The 20,404-nt window shown below is 40.3% G+C and overlaps 1 protein-coding gene across 3 annotated transcripts in view; it reads left to right on the top strand.

Moving 5' to 3' along the window:
• The window catches only part of GOLGA5 (golgin A5), a 47,359-nt gene that overhangs the window by 10,445 nt on the left and 16,510 nt on the right, over positions 1-20,404 (top strand). For all 3 annotated transcript variants that reach the window (XR_004184799.1, XM_031667890.1, XM_031667889.1), the window contains exons 3-8: positions 2,298-2,525; positions 4,934-5,153; positions 5,887-6,010; positions 7,180-7,383; positions 11,914-12,084; positions 15,837-15,965. Coding sequence is in view for 2 of the 3 variants with exons in the window: in XM_031667890.1 (XP_031523750.1) it covers positions 2,298-2,525; positions 4,934-5,153; positions 5,887-6,010; positions 7,180-7,383; positions 11,914-12,084; positions 15,837-15,965 (1,076 nt within the window). In the remaining variant the exon portion in view is untranslated. The remainder of the gene's footprint in view (positions 1-2,297; positions 2,526-4,933; positions 5,154-5,886; positions 6,011-7,179; positions 7,384-11,913; positions 12,085-15,836; positions 15,966-20,404) is intronic.

Genomic DNA, 20,404 nt, shown 5'->3' with positions numbered 1-20,404 from the left:
ATGTTTCATTTATACCCTCCCATGGGAAACATCGCTTTCTTCACCTGCACCCTCCACACAATTAATTTGAAGCAAATCACAGATCTTACATCATTTTTTCTATAAACATTTCATTTTCTTGCTCTAAAAATACTTTAAAAGCAAATGTTCACACCATTATCACCTTAAAAATGTAATAATTTATTTCCTTTTTTTTTGGAGACAGAGTCTCGCCTTTCGCCCAGGCTGGAGTGCAGTGACACAATCTCAGCTCACTGCAACCTCCACCTCCCAGGTTCAAGTGATTCTCCTGCCTCAGCCTCCCAAGTAGCTGAGATTACAGGCACCTGCCACCATGCCCAGCTAACTTTTTGTATTTTTAGTAGAAACAGGGTTTCACTATGTTGGCCAGGCTGGTGTCAAACTCCTGACCTTGTGATCCACCCACCTTGGCTTCCCAAAGTGCTGGGATTACAGGCATGAGCCACCGTGCCCAGCCAACACTCCCATTTTTAAGTCATGCCTTAGGTACCCATTTCCTACCCCACGTGATTATTAGATTTTTGTGGTTATTTTTTCTTTGAGGTAAAATGTTCATATATTAAGATGCACACAAATCTTAGCTATATGACGAATGGCAATACCTGTGTAACCACACCTTTACTGTGATATAGATTTCCTTTGCCCCAGAAAGTTCCTCATGTTCCTTTCCAGTTAATCTCCCCACCCCATCCCTGAAAGCACCCTGTGCTCTGATTTTTCTCTCAGTTTTGCTTGTTCTAAAACTTCATATGAATTGAATCATATAGTATAGATACTTTCTGATCTGGCTTCTTTTACTGAACTGTTAGTGAGATTCATCCATGTTACCGTTCTTTTTTTATTCTGTTTTATTGTTATGTAGTATTCTATTCTATGGTTGTCCCACAGATTATCTCTTCTCTTTTATGGACATTGGATTTGTTTCCAGTTTTGGATTATTGTGAATAAAACTGCTATAAACATTTTTGTACTTGCTTTTTTGTGGGCAAATGTTTTCATTTGTCTTGTATAAATACCTAGGAGTGGAATTGCTGGGTGAAACAGTAGCTGCATGTTTTATTTCATAAGAAATTATAAAACCTTTTCCCACAATGATTGTACCATTTTATAGTCCCACCAGCAGTGACAGGTCTAGTTGCTCTGCAGTGTCACCAACATTTGGTGTTTTTAATTTTAGCCATTCTAGGGGATGTCTGTTGGTTCTCATTATAATTTTAATTTGCATTTCCTTGATGACTAAAGATGTTTAGAACTTTTTCATTTGATTATTGATATTTGTTTATATAACCTTATACAGTATTGTCTTTTACCCATATATTGATTGTTTTAGTCAGTTTTATTATTTAGATACATAGTTCATTTTCATCACATAATTTTTAGAGTAATTTAAAAGTATACTTGCATTATATTTAGTAAGAAAAACAAGATTAATCTGAATTCATGAGTCTCCATCTCTTTGGGTAAGACATTTTAGATTCCAGTTTGATTTAAAAAAAAAAAATTTGCAGTGACCTGTTATTACTCTTCTTGCCTTGAAACCTGCAGCTGCTATATTGTGCCTTCCCAATTTTTCAGTGTTTGAGACTTCTGTTTTTTTTTCCAAAAACATTTGGAGACAAAAGGAAATCCAAACCCATTTTACCTGAACCCAACCACTCAAATGATCTCTGATGTTCTCCCCAGAACGGTGTTGTACTCTATGTTGCCGTTCATTCAGTGTATCCAGACTTGAGGATCCTTAGAGGTCCATATGACCCATTTATGAGAATGAAATTTCATCAGAGGGAAGACTATTGAAAATTTGTTTACTTTTTTTTTTTTTTTTTTTTTTTTTTTGAGATGGAGTCTCGCTCTGTCGCCCAGGCTGGAGTGCAGTGGTGTAATCTTGGCCCACTGCAACACTTTTGGCCTCCCAGGCTCAAGTGATTCTCCTGCCTCAGCCTCCTGAGTAGCTGTCACTACAGGTGCACACCACCATGCCTGGCTAATTTTTGTGTTTTTGGTAGAGATGGGGTTTCACCGTGTTGGCCAGGCTGGTCTCAAACTCCTAACCTCAGGTGATCTGCCTGCCTCGGCCTCCCAAAGTGCTGGGATTACAGGCATGAACCACTGCGCCTAACTGAGAATTTGTTTACTTTTTATGGTGTTTTAGCTATAGCTAAACTTTAGCATCCTACCAAGTCCTAAAAGTCAACTCGAGCATCCTACCAAAGCAAGTTATTAACACATACGTGATGAACACGCCAGTGTAACAAAAATGTATTCTTTTTTTACAGAAGCTGCCAATAACTCAGATTCTAGCCGTATAGATCAAGAGGAATCTTCAAAGGAAAATGCATCATCAGATGCTGCCTGCCCTGACCACACTCCAATACCTAATGATGATAGCAAATCACATGAACTGTCTAACCTTCGACTGGAGAATCAGCTGCTGAGGAATGAAGTTCAGTCTTTAAATCAAGAAATGGCCTCGTTACTTCAAAGATCCAAACAGACTCAAGAAGGTAGAGGCTTATTTAAATTGTTCAGGATTAGGAATTTAACTTTTAAAAATAAAATTAAGGCCGGACGCAGTGGCTCGTGCCTGTAATCCCAGCACTTTGGGAGGCCTAGGTAGGTGGATTGCCTAAGGTCAGGAGTTCAAGACTAGTTTGGCCAACATGGTGAAACCCTGTCTCTACTAAAAATACAAAAAAATTAGTTGGGCGTGGTGGCAGGTGCCTATAATCCCAGCCACTCAGGTGGCTGAGACAGGGGAATTACTTGAACCAGGGAGGTGGAGGTTGCAGTGAGCCGAGATCATGCTGCTGCACTCTAGCCTGGGCAGCAGAGTGAGACTTCGTCTCAAAAATAAATAAATAAATAAATAAAAATAAAATAATAATAAAAACTTTGAACTGTTAGAAATATTTACATTTAAACTGTGAGAAATTTGATGAGACTCGTAAAATGATAGTTTCATAGAAAAATAGTGCCTAGATTTGGAAGTGGGACCAGTTATCCTCCCACCAACCCAAAACATAAGAGTATTCACTTCTTTGGTCATCCTTTTAAGAACCATGAAATTGAAGAACTGAGAGTAGTAGTCTAGTTCATTTCTTTATTCTGAACTTTCAAGGGAAGCTATTCCATTAAACAAAGTAGTAGACACTAATAGGGTTGCAGTATTGCTGCTCTAGGGCACATAAAAGTACATGGAATTCAGTTCAGTGCCCTTGGGAATTGTGCAGTGAGATGGCCCTGGAGTAGGAAACCTCAAGTTCCTCAGAAATAGGTAATTAAAAAGGAAATAATCTCATTACTGAGGTAGTCACTGAGGAAGGTGTGAATGTTATTGTAAGTGTGGCTGAGAAGAAAATAGGACAAAATTGCTGCTTTGGTTCCTGGGGCTAACTAGAAAGGAGTGAGGGGTTGGTGGGAAAAGTTTTGCCAAGCCTTGAATAGAGCCCAGAAGAGAGGAATGGGAAGATAGTTTAAGACTCACTAGGCCAGGCGTGGTGGCTCATGCCTGTAATCCCAGCACTTTGGGAGGCCGAGGCAGGTGGATCACAAGGTTGGGAGTTCAAGACCAGTCTGGCCAACATGGTGAAACCCCATCTCTACTAAAAATACAAAACAAATTAACTGGACATGGTGGCACATGCCTGTAATCCCAGCTACTCGGGAGGCCGAGGGAGGAGAATTGCTTGAACCAGGACTCGGGATCCAGGAGGCAGAGGTTGCAGTGAACCGAGATCGCGCCACTGCATTCCAGCCTGGGCTACGGAGCAAGACTCTGTCTCAACAACAAAAATAAATAAATAAATAATCACTGGTCAGGCTGACTTTAGAAATAAAGTTTCAGTTTACGCAGACTAATTTAGACACAGAAATAGAGCTGTTTGGCCAGGCACAGTGACTCACGCTTGTAATAGCACTTTGTAAGGCTGAGATTGGAAAATTGCTTAGGACAGGAGTTCAGTAACAGCATGGGCAACAGAGTGAGACCCCTGGGCTACAAAAAACAAAATTTTTTTTGTTTTAAATTAGCTGAGTGTGGTGATGTGTACCTGTAGTCTGAGCTACTTTGGAGACTGAGTTGGGAGGATCGCTTGAGCCCAGGAGTTGGAGGTTGCAGTGAGTCATGGGCCATGATCATGCCGCTGCACTCCAGCTGAGGCAACAGAGTGAGGCTCTGTCTCATGTTTTTGTTTTTTGTTTTTTGTTTCTTTAAAAAGGTCTGTCTCACTGAAAGAAAAAAAAAAAGCTTTGACACCCTATAAAGTTTGATTCAGTATTCTAAAAAATGTTTTGGTGGCTAACTGCAATTACATATGGTATATGAGGATATGGAAATGCCAGTGTATTCTGAAATAGAGCACTACTTTGCTCTTTTTGCATTGATTTCCTAAGTCAAAAGAATAACATCTTTTTGCAACAGTAATTGAAAGAAATAGATTCTTTTCTGTGTTTAGATTTTGTTTTGTTTGTTTTCTTCTTACTGGGGTGTACCTTTGATTTGGATTTGCATTCCTTCCCCTCTGTGTTGATCTTTAGGTTTTGTTTTGTTCTTACTAGGGTATACCTTTGATTTGGATTTGCATTCCCCTGTCACTAGCAGAACTTTACAAAATATACTCTGCTATGTATTAATACTAGTTTCGGCTCCCAGATGCTTAATGATATACAAACAGCATTGTAGAAGAGCAGCTAGCTTCATGCCCTTTTCTAATCTGTTAACTATAATCTAGCCGTGAATATTGCCCTTGAAAAGTGGATGACCCACTGGGGCATAGAAAAATTGAAGATATGTGTAAGCTCCTAATTTTGTCAATAAGGAAAGTACTAAAGGCACTCAAAGTAGAAACTATATGTGCTCTGAGAAAAATGTGTTTGATTTTGCTAGTATAGAGAAATTTAAAATTTTTTATAGAATTAAACAGAGCAAGAGCAAGAGTTGAAAAGTGGAATGCTGACCATTCAAAGAGTGACCGAATGACTCGAGAACTCCGAGCCCGAGTAGATGACCTGACTGAAGCTATGGCTGCAAAGGATTCCCAGCTGGCTGTACTGAAAGTGAGACTCCAGGAAGCTGACCAGCTACTGAGTACTCGCACAGAAGCATTAGAAGCCTTACAGAGTGAAAAATCACGGTAGGTGATTCTATGAATAATGAAAAAAATGAGCAAGTAATGGTAAACATTGTAGTGTATCCTCTTATCAAATTTAGCTTTCTTGGAAATTTACAAGAGGGGATATTTCTTTTGGTAGTGTTAGAAATGTGTATGTTTAAAATGGATTCATTGGCTGGGTGTGGTGGCTCAAGCCTGTAATCCCAGCACTTTGGGAGGCTGCGGCAGGTGGATCACCTGAGATTGGGAGTTCAAGACCAGCCTGACCAACATGGAGAAACCCCCTCTCCACTAAAAATACAGAAAAAAATTAGCCGGGGGTGGTGGCGCATGCCTGTAATCCCAGCTGCTCAGGAGGCTGAGGCAGGAGAATCACTTGAACCCAGGAGGTGGAGGTTGCAGTGAGCCGAGATTGTGCCATTGCACTCCAGGCTGGGCAACAAGAGCGAAACTCCGTCTCAACAACAACATAAAATGTATTCGTTGTTTGAACCTTGAGATGCGTTGTTCGCAAATTCTGAATTTAAAAGCACTTGTAGTGTCATTAATCTTTCATTATACGGTGTGTGCTTATATTTGGATGCCTAAAAACACAGATTATATTCCATTAGACAGGAAAGATTTATCTAAAAATATTTCAGTCAAATTATCTTTTTTTGTGCTTGACTGACAAGCTGATGCTCTAAAAATTACTCTGCCTTATCACTGGTACACTGTGGACATGAGTTATTTCACATGATGCATTTTCCTTTAGAATAATACAGGATCAAAGTGAAGGTAATAGCCTGCAGAACCAAGCTCTGCAGACTCTTCAGGAGAGACTGCATGAAGCCGATGCCACTCTGAAGAGAGAGCAGGAGAGCTATAAACAGATGCAGGTTAGAATGGGAGACAACAGATTCCTATTGTTACTTGGACACGGGAAAAATGACTTTATGCTGTTTCATAGCACGTTAACTCTTTAATACAATTCTGCAGTGCATTTCAGAAAATTCTGTTTCTGTGACAAAAATCACATATTTGAAAATTTAGCTTGATCCTTGCTAAATTTAATTTTATGTGTTGAGAAACAATTAAAATAGTTAATGTGCATTAGAGATATACATTTTTACTTATTTTTTGCAACAGTCATTGTCATTATTTGATTAAATGCTAATGGTTGGGGGGTCGTATTTGTTTTTTTATTAATTTAAGCTTTTTCTGATTCCAGATTAATCTGGCTCATTTATTTCAGGAGAAAATTGTATGTAATATGTAAAGAGTTTCACTCTTAGATGAATTTTTGCATCTAGTTCAGTCCCAGCCCTGTCTACACATGGGAATCACCTGTGTGATACTTTGTGCTGCCTGATCTCCATATGCAGTCACATTCCATTGTATGAGGTAGGGCCTAGGTATTGGCACTTTGGTTTTACAAGATTCACAGGTGTATCTAATGAGCAGTCAGAGTTGCAAACCACTGGTCTGGGCTAGCTTTTCAACAGGTGAAAGTCGTTTAGTCCTGAAAGTAAATATCAGGTAGTGTGTGTTTCTTAATTTTAATGATGTATTTAACACAGTATATCCAAAGTATTAATCATTTCAACATGTAGTCAATATTAAAAGTTATTGATGAGATATTTTATGTTATTTTTTGAATACTGATTCTTTAAAATAAAGTGTAATTTACACTTATTTATTTACTTATTAAATTGGAAGCAGTTGATCAGCTAATATCAGACCAGACCTAGTATCCAAGTGACCAGGTTCACCTGAGAAATTTCTTAAACAGATTCCCAGGCGCATCTTGAAAATTCCAGTTTAGTAAGCTTGGGAAAGGCTGTATTTTTAACAAACTTCCTAGTTGATTTTAATGCATTGCCATGTTTGGGAGCCACAACCTTAGATTTCCTGTACTTTAGCTCCTAACAAATTAAGAATTTTTTCCCCATCCGTGTTATGTTGTTTGGCTGAGCTAATAAATCCCATAAGATATCCGAATGGATGGTTGTAAAATATGTTTCAAAGCTAAATGACATCATAATTATGATATAAAAATTTGTCACAGAATGAGTTTGCTGCACGCCTTAATAAAGTGGAAATGGAACGTCAGAATTTAGCAGAAGCAATTACACTGGCAGAAAGAAAATATTCAGATGAGAAGAAGAGGGTTGATGAACTGCAGCAGCAAGTCAAGCTATATAAGTTGAACTTGGAGTCCTCTAAGCAGGAATTAATTGACTACAAGCAAAAAGCTACTAGAATACTCCAAGTAAGCATGAAATGTACACTTTTGGATGTTAAGATGTGCGAGTTAACTGAAAGACACTTTGAGACTCTGTGTAGATACTGTGTGAGGTGCTTTGTTCGTGTTCGGCTGATTGGCTAGCTTTAGGTGCCTTACTCTACTTTAGAAATTTTATTAAAAGGATGCAGTGTCTCTTGTTCCTACCACTTCTTTTAAAAAAAAAAATTCCTTCTGTCACTGCCTAGTTCAGGTCTTCAACCTGTCACCTTACTCACTGTGATGATATTAATGCTTGTTGTTGAGCAGCTGTTCATTCTTCCTTGTTGATCTCCTATTGAATTTTTGCAGCAACTGCTCTAGGACTCATCCAGTTCTCAGAATTGCCTCACCCAGCTTTTTTTCCCCTCCTTCAGATCTAAGGTGACCTTACCCTCTACTTTATTAAGAAAGACTGCAGTCATCTAATGTCGTTTTTGAGTTCTTTGCCCCTCATTTCAGAGGGAAAACATGTCCTTTCATTTTTTTCTAGGATCATTTTCCTGCCTGTGCATTGATTCCATCTCCCATCTCATGTGTAAGCCCTTTCCCCGTAAATCTATGCCCTTCCTTCCTGTGTGTGCCTCTCTGCGGCTGCCGCCTTGTGGCTCAGCTTACTTAAGAGCACGTGGTTACTTAGTGGAAAAATGAAGACTACATCTTGGACTCCTGCCTACAAGAAAAACAGTCTCTTTTTGCTTTGTGACCACTTTGCACTATTTCCCTGTCTTCCTTTCTTTCAACGTCATAGTTACCAGAATTATTGTATGCATCCTGTCTTCTTTTCTGTAGAACTTGTTAACTCTTATCTCCTTCTTTTCCTACTACATGTCTGAAATTTCTTCTCAAAAGTATTTGATGACCTAAATAAATACTCTCTGTCCTTTTCTTAGTTTCCATACCTTGTATTTTGGTAGAACATTTGGCTCTGTTAACTCTCCCACTTTCTTGAAACTCCTGCCTTCTATGCTGTTCACATCTCCTTGGCTCTCTTTTTATCCTCTTCAGCTGTTTCTGTCTCGCTCAGGCCCTCTTCCCAATCTCTGAAGAGTAAGAGTCCTCCTAAACTCTGCCTGAACCCTCTTTCATCGTCCTTTCTTACCTTGCATTGCCATATGCTCACTCTGCCTCTAATAGCGGCCTGCATATGACTTCAAGCATGTTTCCAAGCCTGACCTCCTGACCTCATTGTCCAGCTGCCTGCTTTGCAGGCATGGGGTGTTCAGCTCCCAGACCAGGTTCTCCCTCATTTCCCTCTTTTGGTCAATGTTACTGCCATGTGGCAGTAAAGCTTGAAACCTCAGGGTCATTTTTGACTTTACCTTTTTCCTTTAGTGCCAAACTCCTAATGGCTATGAATACCTTTTTCTAATGCTGCTTCTATGAAGTATCATATTCATCTCCTCCCCAAACCCTTCTTCCTAAGTACTTTTTTGTATCACCCTAATTTGTTAATTCATTGAAAAGTTACTTATTGAGCACCTAACTACTCAATAGGCACAGAGGATACAAAGCTCAAAAGATGTGTCCTCTTCCTTTAAGAAAACATTCATTTTAGTGGAAAGAAACTGAGATAATTGATGTAATAAAGTTATTGATGCAGTACGGTGGAAGCTTGAGAGAAGAATCCATTAAAACTTGCCTGGGGCTGTCAGAGATCAGTGCACTGAGGAGGTGTGGTATAAAGAGAAACTTGAAAGATGAATAGGAAGACCCACGATAGGGAAGAGATTTCCGAGAGAACAACCTGTGCCAGAGCAAGGGAGCCAGAGAGAACATGGCATATTTAAGGGACTGCAACTAGTTCCATACTGCTAGAACATAATGTCTTCAGAGAAGAGAGGCAAAAGACTCATAAAGCTCAACGACAGGCAGAAGCCATGGTCAGGTTTGAGTGTGAGAACTGTGGCAGCCTGATGAAGAGGTTAGGGGCGATCTGGGCCTCTGTCATGTTCATCGTTGTATCCCCAGCACTGTGCCTGGTACTTGGTAAATTATTGAAAACATGAAAGTGATAAGGGGTGGCATGGTGACATCAGTGGCATGTCGATGGTGAAGAGGTGAGCATAAGAAATAATGCGGACCTTATCAAAGTTTGTGGCAGTGAGGATGGCAGGCCAGGGACAGCTAATAGATATGTGGGCGATAGAGTATTTGATATGTGGAGATTTAATTGGAAGGATGGGGAAAAAGACAAATGGAATCTAGGATGACTCCAGGTTTTTGGTTTGAGTGTATGAATGACGTTTCCTTGTGTTAATAAAACGGGAAACAGGAAAGAGCAAGTTAGGGTTAAAGGAGAGTATGACAAATTATGGTAAGTATGCAAAATTGATGCAGCATTGAGGTGACAATGTTAGAAAGGTAATTAGAAGTAAGTTGGGAGAGTAGGTAAGATTAGCCAAGAGTGATGTGTAACCTAATGGGGAGAAAGGCTGAGGTCTAAAGACACAGTCTTAAACATCAGCATTTACAGACTGGGCGAAGGGAGATAGCCTGCAAAAGAAAAATACTGAGAAGATGAGTGGTCAGAGATTGGAGAGAACCGGGAGGAGACTGATGCCATCCAATGAAGCCAAGCAGGGGGAGAGTTTCAAGTGGGGCATGATCACCAACCACGGCAGGCGGCTCTGATGTGACGAGTACCGAGCAGAGTTCCTGGACTTGGCAACAAGGAGGTCCCTGGGGACCTCTCAACAGAGAGTTCCGGGGTGGACTGGGAGCTGAAGACACAGAGGCAGGGTGCTTGACCGTGGACACTAGGACAGTAGCTAGATGGGGGAATGAGGTTGGGAGGTTTCTGGTTTTTTGTTAAAAAGATCTTAAAATGTTATAAATGATCGTGTTTATTATAGAAAATTTGAAGAACACAAAAAAAGTTTGAAGAAGGAAATGGAAATAACCCATAATCCTGCCACCCAGAAAAGGAAAAATTATTTTTGATGGAGGAGAATGACTTTAAAATATTTTAATTTAACATGAAAGCTGCTGGTCCTTATTGTTCCTAGACTAGAATTAGGACTTTGTAAACTGGTCTTTGCATGTCAAATCTCTTCTTCAAACTCATTTTTTATCTCAGGGGTCAGAAAACGTTGAGAGGGTCAAATAGTAAATATTGTAGGCTATGTGGGCTACCTGTAGTCTCCCATCACATATTCTTTGTTTTTATTTTTTATGACCCTTTTAAAATGTAAAAAGAAATTTTAGCTTTCAGGCTGTACAAAAACAGGCCCACAGACCATCGTTTGTGAGCACCTTCTTCATAGCACCACCAGGTTAGCCTCTTAAAATATATCTCTAGTCATGTCACTCCTCTCTCTACTTTTTGGTAATTTGTTTTAGCCTGCCAAATAATATTAAAACATTTTAGCCTGAGATCTGGAACCTCTCCAAATTTGTCCTAAAATACTGTCTGAGCTGCATCTCACAATATTTTCTTACAGACTTTCTGTGCTTTTGCATTTTTATGCTTTGCTGTCTGTTTTTCTCTGCACTTTTCTACCCATATTTTAAGGCCAACATTTATGCTCTTTTAGAGTTAAAGCCTCCTCTTACCCAGAAGTGGTTTTTCCTCTCAGAACTCTGCAAGTAATCCAACCATATCACTCTCTCTACTTCTCCTTGTGTTGATTGCCTTCTGCTGGATACTTGTAACTTCTCTTTTAGGTTGTAAGGCAGAGAGTACTATCTGTAGAGAGAGACATTATCTTTATTGCATATTGCACAGAACACAGCACCATGCCAAATAAATACTTGTTGAGTAGAATGTGATGGAAAATAAAAAGCATGAGAAGAAAATGTGAGAAAAGTCTTATTTGGCCAGGTGTGGTGGCTCACTCCTGCAATCTCAGCACTTTGGGAGGCTGAGGCAGGAGAATTCCTGGAGGCCAGGAGTTCAGGACCAGCCTGGGCAACATAGCAAGACCATGTCTCAAATAAATAAATAATTTGTTTTTAATCTCTTATTTTATTTTATTTTGAGATGAAGTCTGGCTCCGTCGCCCAGGCTGGAGTGCAGTGGTGCGATCTTGGCTCACTGCAAGCTCCGCCTCCTGGGTTCACGCCATTCTCTTGCCTCAGCCTCCCAAGTAGCTGGGACTACAGGAGCCCACCACCATGCCAGGCTAATTCTTTTGTATTGTTGGTAGAGGGGATTTCACCATATTAGCCAGGATGGTCTCGATCTCCTGACCTCGTGATCCGCCCACCTCAGCCTCCCAAAGTGCTGGGATTACAGGCATGAGCCACCACACCCAGCTGGAAAAAAAAAAAATCTTATTCATAACATATTCGTAACAAGTTTTCAACTTTACCATGATTGTGAGGCTAAAGTCCAAGGACATCATACAGCAAGGCTCTGTTGTGTTTTTTATCCTTAGGGATTTAAGAAAATCTGTGGACTTTCTTTGATGGAGATAATGGAATTTTTTTTAGTGAGTTATTTTCTGTATAGTAGATGATATTCAATATACAGACTAATCTCTGCTTTGCTTAAACATATTTCTTTTTTTATAACAGTCTAAGGAAAAATTGATTAACAGCTTGAAGGAAGGCTCTGGTTTTGAAGGCCTAGATAGCAGCACTGCCAATAGCATGGAGCTGGAAGAACTTCGGCATGAGAAAGAGATGCAGAGGGAGGAAATACAGAAGCTGATGGGTCAGATACATCAGCTCAGATCCGAATTACAGGTAAGATTCATGGTGGTTCAGCTTAGCAGACACCATATACCCTCAGGTGTTAACAGTTTGAGACGTGATAGATTCTGTATTCTGGGAAAGCAGCATTACTAAAGCGATAGGTTTCTTTGTTTTTTGTTTGTTTGTTTGTTTGTTTGTTTTTGAGAGGGAATCTCACTCTGTCACCCAGGCTGGAGTGCAGGGGCACAATCTCGGCTCACTGCAAGCTCCGCCTCCCAGGTTCACGCCATTCTTCTGCCTCAGCCTCCCGAGTAGCTGGAACTACAGACGCCTGCCACCACACCCGGCTAATTTTTTGTATTTTTAGTAGAGATGGGGTTTCACCGTGTTAGCTAGGATGCTCTGTCTCCCACCCTGGAGTGGTGTGATTGTATCTCACTGCAGCCTCAAACTCGTGGGCTCAAGCAGTCTTCTCGCCTCAGGCTCCCGAGTAGCTGAAACTGCAGGCACACGCCATCACGCCCAGCTAATTTTTGTATTTTGTAGAGACAGGGTATCCCTATGTTGTACAAGCTGGTCCCAAACTCCTGGCCTCAAGTGATCCTCCCTCCTCAGCCTCCCAGAGTGCTGGGATTGCAGGGCTGTTGCAGCCCATGCTGGGCTAAAGCAGTAGGTCTCTTTCTTTTTCTTTCTTTCTTTCTTTCTGTCTGTCTGTCTGTCTGTCTTTCTTTCTTGAGATGGAATCTTGCTCTGTTGCCCAGGCTGGAGTGCAGTGGCATGATCTCAGCTCACTGCAACCTCTATTCTAACTCCCAGGTTCCAGGGATTCTCCTGCCTCAGCCTCCTGAGTAGCTGGGATTACAGGCATGTGCCACCATACCCGGCTAATTTTTGTATTCTTAGTAGAGATGGGGTACCTACATGTTGGCAACCTGATCTTTAACTCCTGACCTCAAGTGATCCGCCCACCTCGGCCTCCCAAAGTGCTGAGATTAGAGACGTGAGCCACCGTGCCCGACCAGGTTTCTAGTCCATAAGTTGACCATAAAGTTATGGGGATAAAAAATAGATTCATTCATTCAACAAATAGTTACCAAGTGCCTGCCGTGTGCCTAGGTTTGGAGTTAGAACAGAATCTTCGTAATTATAGAGCTTACATTCTAGTGATGAAAAGCAAATCAGGCCGGGCGCGGTGGCTCAAGCCTGTAATCCCAGCACTTTGGGAGGCCGAGACGGGCGGATCACGAGGTCAGGAGATCAAGACCAACCCGGTGAAACCTCGTCTCTACTAAAAAAATACAAAAAACTAGCCGGGCGAGATGGCGGGCGCCTGTAGTCCCAGCTACTCAGGAGGCTGAGGCAGGAGAATGGCGTAAACCCAGGAGGCGGAGCTTGCAGTGAGCTGAGATCCGGCCACTGCACTCCAGCCTGGGTCACAGAGCCAGACTCCATCTCAAAAAAAAAAAAAAAAAAAAAAAAAGAAAAGCAAATCAGATTTGAGCTTGTATGTGAAGCTGAGATGTTTTCTGATATTAGTATGGGCTCAGGGATTGTCTTCTAATTACAGTTTTATCCTTACTCTTATAATTTATAGTTTATGTATAATTACTGTATTTAATCTAAAAGTAAAGTTGGGCCATTTATTTTGCTTAAACTTGGGGGTGTTTAACATCAATATTGTAGGAAGGAGTCTCTGAAGGTGAGAGAAGATAAAGTCTAGCATAACGAGCTTCCTTTTCTGAAAAGAAAGGAACTTCTTGTAAAGACTGTTCATCCATGCATTACCTCTGCACATTGTGAGACTTGTGAACTACAAAAGAAAGCATGAAAGTTGTGAGAATAGGATGCCTTCTCTAGAGCATAGACTTGAATAGCAGACAGACCTGGATAGAGTCCGTCTTTTGTACTTAACAGATGCTGCTTGCACAAGGCACTTCATCTTGCAGAGCTTTAATTTTCTCATCTACAGAATGCAGTAAACCAAAGGTTCTCTTGACAATAAGGGATTATATATAAAGAGCCTAGCATTGTTTCTGACATGTAATAGACCCTCAGTTAAATAATAGCTGCCATTATTTCTGGGTTTATTGTTATTAAAGTAGGATTTTTTTTTTAAATCTGTGAATTTGAATTCCAAAGAATTTGGTCCTGCAAACTTAGAAATTGGGTAGATGCTAAACTTACTCTGTTCACCTCTTTTTGGTGAGATTATGAAAAATATTTGTTTTATTTAGTATCTCAGCATCATTAATGACATTGACCCATTTTCTTACCCTTCTCAAAATTTATGCAGTGTATAATAACTATTAGGTCTAACAAAATGGGAGAATTGTAAATAATTACAATAGCTGCTGCTTACTGAGCACGTATGTTCCAGATACTGCACAGAACTCTTAACATATATCCTTACATTTATTCCTTACCGTAACCTTTTGAGGGAGATAATGATATTCTCATTTTATAGTTGAAGAAATTTAGGCGTGGAGAAGGAAAGTAACTTGCCCCAAGACTAGTCAAGTGGCAGGGCCATGATTAGAACCTAGTCTAACTCCAGGACGTGTTTTTGGCCACTGTGCATAGTGCCTGCCTCTCAAGAGTTTGCCCGATGTAGTCAAATTGATGACAAAGATTAATCTGCCTTCTGCTAACCCTGAAAACTCAAAGGTAGGGAAAAATAGTTGTCATTATTGCTTTTTCCTCTAAATCTGCAAAGTTGTGTGAATTCAGAGGATTGCACTGTGATTATCTGGGCGTCTTGTGAGTTCTTTCAAACAGCGTGTGAAGTTCCAAGGTTTATGGTGATGAATATGAAAAAGAATGTACCAAAAGATGAAAAAGCAAAAATAAGATGCTGATTTTCATCTCCTGTTGTGCCATATGAATGGACTCATGCTTAACCCATTTGGGGAAAATATAGAAACCTAGAGCCATGTTTTTGCTACTAGGAGATTTGACAGGAAATCCAGAAGGTGAGTTCAAAGAAATAAGAGTAAGAAACACGGGAACATGTAAAAACCAGTAATAGTAATAAAGAAATAAAGCTAGAAGAAGAAAATTATATGCCAACTTCTGGTGGTATGCGAGACAAGTTATATTCTTATCATATGTTGATCACTGGGGCACAGATGCACACCAAAACTAATTACAACCTGCAATTTCAGGGGACTAATGCAGTGAAGTCCTTTGTGGTATTATGTTTCTGATTTTTTTTGAAACCGTTAGCTTTTGAGTAAAGATATAAGCCTCCCAGTGAGCCTCTGCTGATACTCATGAAACCACATGGCTTATGTGCTGCAGCAGCTGCAGCGCCCCGTTCATTCTGCTAGCCATTAGCCATAGTAGACAATGAAGGTGTCAGGTTATATGCTGCCTATAGGCTGAAACCATGTCTCACTGACCTTTATTCCTCGGTGCCTCCTGAGCCCAGCACATAGTAATTGCATGGTAGTCACATTGTGTGGCTCACACCTGTAATCCCAGTGCTATGGGAGGATTGTTTGAGGCCAGGAGTTTGCAACCAGCCCGCGCAATAAAGCCATACCCCATCTCTAAAAAAAAAAAGAAAAAAAAAAATTAAGCCAGGCCTGGTGGCATGTGCCTATAGTCCCGCTACTCAGGAGGCTGATGTAGGAGGATCTCCTTGAGCCCAGGAGTTTGAGGCTGCCATGAACTATGATTGTGCCACTGCACTCCAGCCTGGGTGACCATGAGACTCCGATTCTTAAAAAAAAAAAAAAAATTGCTCAATAAATGTTGAACTGAATGTTATTTATTGCTTTTACATGTAAGCTTTTTCTCTTTAGGATATGGAGGCACAGCAAGTTAATGAAGCAGAATCAGCAAGAGAACAGTTACAGGATCTGCACGACCAAATAGCTGGGCAGAAAGCATCTAAACAAGAACTAGAGACAGAACTGGAGCGACTGAAGCAGGTCAGGATTTGAGATTGATGACTACTGAGACTCTGTTACCCCACAAGTTCCTCCTGCCTTCCCATCCCATCTGAAGGGGTGGCCTGCTCCTCCACACCTGTGGGTATATCTCGTCAGGTGGGACAAGAGACTGAGAAAAGAAATAAGACACAGAGACAAAGTATAGAGAAAGAACAGTGGGCCCAGGAGACCAGTGCTCAGCATGCAGAGGACCTGCACCGGCACCAGTCTCTGAGTTCCCTCAGTATTTATTGATTACTATTTTCACTATTGCAGCAAGAGGAATGCAGTAGGAGAGCAGGGTGATAGTGGGGAGAAGGTCAGCAAGAAAACGTGAAAAAAGGAATCTGTGTCACAAATAAGTTCAAGGGAGGGTACTATGCCTGGATGTGCATGTAGGCCAGATTTATGCTTCTCTCACCCAAACATCAGTGGAGTAATGACTAACAGAGCAGCACTGCTGCCAACATGTCTCACCTCCTGCCACAGGGCGGTTTTTCTCCTATCTCAGAATAGAACAGATGTACAATCGGGTTTTATACCGAGACATTCAGTTCCCAGGGGCAGGCAGGAGAAAGAGGCCTTTCTCTTATCTCAACTGCAAGAGGCTTTCCTCTTTTACCAATCATCCTCAGCACAGACCCTTCACAGGTGTCGGTCTGGGGGACGCTCAGGTCTTTCCCATCCCACAAGGCCATATCTCAGGCTATCACATGGGGAGAAACCTTGGCCAATACCCAGCTTTCCAGGGCAGAGGTCCCTGTGGCTTTCCGCAGTGCATCGTGCCCCTGATTTATCAAGAATGGAGAATGGGCCGGGCGCGGTGGCTCAAGCCTGTAATCCCAGCACTTTGGGAGGCCAAGACGGGCGGATCACGAGGTCACAAGATCAAGACCATCCTGGCTAACACAGTGAAACCCCGTCTCTACTAAAAATACAAAAAACTAGCCGGGCGAGGTGGCGGGCGCCTGTAGTCCCAGCTACTCCGGAGGCTGAGGCAGGAGAATGGCGCAAACCCGGGAGGCAGAGCTTGCAGTGAGCTGAGATCCGGCCACTGCACTCCAGCCCGGGCTACAGAGCAAGACTCCGTCTCAAAAAAAAAAAAAAAAAAAAAAGAATGGAGAATGTCGATGACTTTTACCAAGCATACTGCCTATAAACATTTTGTTAACAAGGCACATCCTGCACAGCCCTAGATCCCTTAAACCTTGATTCCATACAACACATGTTTTTGTGAGCTCAAATTTGCGGCAGAGTTACAGATTAGCTGCATCTCAGGGCAAAGCAATTGTTCAGGGTACAGGTCAAAATGGAGTTTCTTATGTCTTCCTTTTCTACATAGACACAGTAACAGTCTGATCTCTCTTTTCCCTACACCATCCTCCTTGATTTTTGTTTCTTAACAGATGAGAAATGGAGGCACAGAATGGTGATGGCACTTGCCTGGTACAACTAATTAAAGATGGAATAGAACCAAGGTTTCCTGTTTCTGAGCCCAGAATGCTTTCTGTTACCCTGTCTGTATTTTGTTGTATCTCCTAGTATAGAAAACTTCAAAACATATTATATTCATCAGTTGGTTTTCATAGTTTATTGCATTTGTGCTTTCTAGGAACAATAGTAAATATTATTTAATAAAAATACAGATACAATGTTAGTACCATATTAACTGTTCTTTCTGCTTGAGAAAAAAGTCTTATACAGACTCTTCTAACAAATCATGTTTAAAATTATATTTCATTGTTCAGGTAGCAGTTGTATGCTCCCAAGCCAAATTATTTTACTTTAATGTACTCATATAATAGTTTCAATATTAACACAGTTTAACATAGCCACATTTTCAGAATAAAGTTCTATATCTAATGTTAGTAGCATCACTAATTTAGTAAGTGACAACATTGTTATAGGCATTTAGTACATATTATCTTATTTCCTACTCACAAGTAAATCACTACTCTTCTCTTTATTTTACAGACAAGAAAACTATTCTTATAATTCTCAGTGCTTTACTGTTAATGTTTCCATCTTTCTGTATTTAAATTCTTTAAAGACATTTTTCATTAGGATTTATTACTTCTGAAACTGGTTCTCTTCTCAGAGAAATGTTTTTTATTATGAAAGTTGTACTTCAGATTTGTTTCCTGAGTACTCAGTGAAAAACTCACCAAGTAACAACCTGCAGGGTATGTCATAGGTAGTTTTAGATAATTTAGTTATGACATCAGCTGTCCTTTCAGAAATTGCATTTTAATTTATTCAAGGGACTATTATATATCAAAAGGCAACAATTTAATGTTCTTGATGCTTAATGAGATAATTTTCATTTTATTGTGGTAGATGGTTTTTACTGTACTTCTTCCCAATGCCTTTTTAAAATGAGGGAGTTAAGTGGAAGAAAATGGAGCTTAATGTAGCTATGGGCTATTTATTTAGCAATCAGATGTTCCAGATGGAAAGTGTTTAATCTTGCAATTGAAGAGTCCTTTAGTGCTTCTTATTAATTTAAGTAATATCAACCTTAAGTTTTGTACTTGCCTAGAACTTAAAAGAAAGCAGACAAACCTTGTAAAGTGTGATTCTCCTACCCTAGTTACCTTTCTCATAATCTCTTTTCTCACCTCTCTTGATTTTTTTCCATTTGTGAGATGAACAACTTGAGCTAAATGTTTAATGGAGTCTCTAGCAGTGTGCTGCCATATCACCTTTACTTGTTCAGACAGCTCCCAAACTGCTGCTTTACTCTTCACTGTCTTCACAGTTAAGCGGTTAAGCATAAAGCTTTTGAAAGTACTTAGTAACTCTAGTTACTCCTTCTTCTCTGTTCTACATTGTGTTTCAGTGATTTGGACACGTTTTTGGATTGGCATGCACTTTACTGTTAGATTCTGAGCTGACTCTGAGTGATCCATTCTACAAACAAACAGTGCATTAGTGCAGTTGTTAATAAGTTTAGAGGTATTAGCCTTTTTGGGGATGATCCTTCTGTCTGTAATATGAATTGCAAATAATTTTTCCCAGCTTGTCATTTGTGTTTTAGTTTGCATAGGGTTTTTATTTTGTTGTCATGCATAAGTTGATTTTTTTTTTTTTTTTTGAGACAGTGTGTCGCTCTGTCACCCAGGCCGGAGTGCACTGGCGCGATCTCAGCTCACTGCAACCTGCGCCTCCTGAGTTCAAGCAATTCTCCTGCCTCAGCCTCCTGAGTAGCAGGGATTACAGACGTTCACCACTATGCCTGGCTAATTTTTGTATTTTTAATAGAGACGGGGTTTCACCATGTTGGCCAAGGGCTGGTCTTGAACTCCTGACCTCAAGTGATCCACCTGCCTCAGCCTCCCAAAGTGCTGGGATTACAGGTGTGAGCCACCACACCTGACCAGAAGTTGATTTTTGTGTAGTCAACTTTATCATTCTTTTCTACCAAGGCTTCTGGATTTTCAGTCACAGTGTTCCTCTTTCTGAAATTATGAAGAAATTTGCCCCTGTAGTTTTCTTCTAGTACTTTTTTGGTTTCATTTTTGCATATAAATCTTTGATTTATTAGGAATTTACTCTGATGTGTGAGGTGAGCTACAGATCCAACCTAATTTTCTTCCATATGGCTGTTTTCCTAGTATCATTTTTAAAAATATTTATTGATTTGAGATGTCACCTTTATCATGTCCTAAAATTCTCAAGGTATCTAGATCTGCTTCTGGACTTTTATTCTCTCCCATTAGTCAGTTTTTCTGTTTATGCATCAGTACCACATTGCTTTTAATTTTTGAGATTTTATATGTTTTAATGTCTTTATGACCTGTTCTCCTTTTCAGAGATTCTGGCTTTTCTTTTTCCTTTTTTTTTTTTTTTTTTTTTTTTTTAAAGCCAGGATCTCACTCTGTCACCCAGGCTGGAGTGCAGTGGTGCAGTCACAGCTCACTGCAGCCTCAACCTCCTCAGGCTCAGGTAATCCTCCCACTTCAACCTCCTGAGTAGCTGGGATTACAGGCACGCACCACCAAGCCCAGCTAATTTTTTTATACTCTGTAGAGATGAGGTCTCACTATGTTGCTCAGGCTGGTCTTGAACTCCTGGGCTCAAGCAATTCACCCACTTCAGCTTCCCCAAGTGCTGGAATTACAGGTGTGAGCTCCCATGCCCAACCTGGCTTTTCCTTCTTACAGTTTTCCATGTGAATTCTGGAATAACTTTACGTAGTTAAAAAATAATAATAATAACAGCTTTTGTTTTTGTAGAGATGATGTCAAACTTATGAATTAATTAGAGGAGAATTGACATCTTTATGATGATGTGTTCCTAAGAATATGGTACGACTTTTTATATGTTCCGGTATTTTTTGTACCCTTTAAAAATGTTTTAAAGTATTCTTTATATGTGTTTTACACATCTGTTGTTAAGTTTATTTTTGTTACTATTATTTATTGGGGCCTTTTTCTCAT

Source organism: Papio anubis, chromosome 7, assembly GCF_008728515.1.
Source record: "Papio anubis isolate 15944 chromosome 7, Panubis1.0, whole genome shotgun sequence".
NCBI classification, from domain to species: Eukaryota; Metazoa; Chordata; class Mammalia; order Primates; family Cercopithecidae; genus Papio; species Papio anubis.
This window is presented reverse-complemented; position numbering and strand designations above follow the sequence as displayed.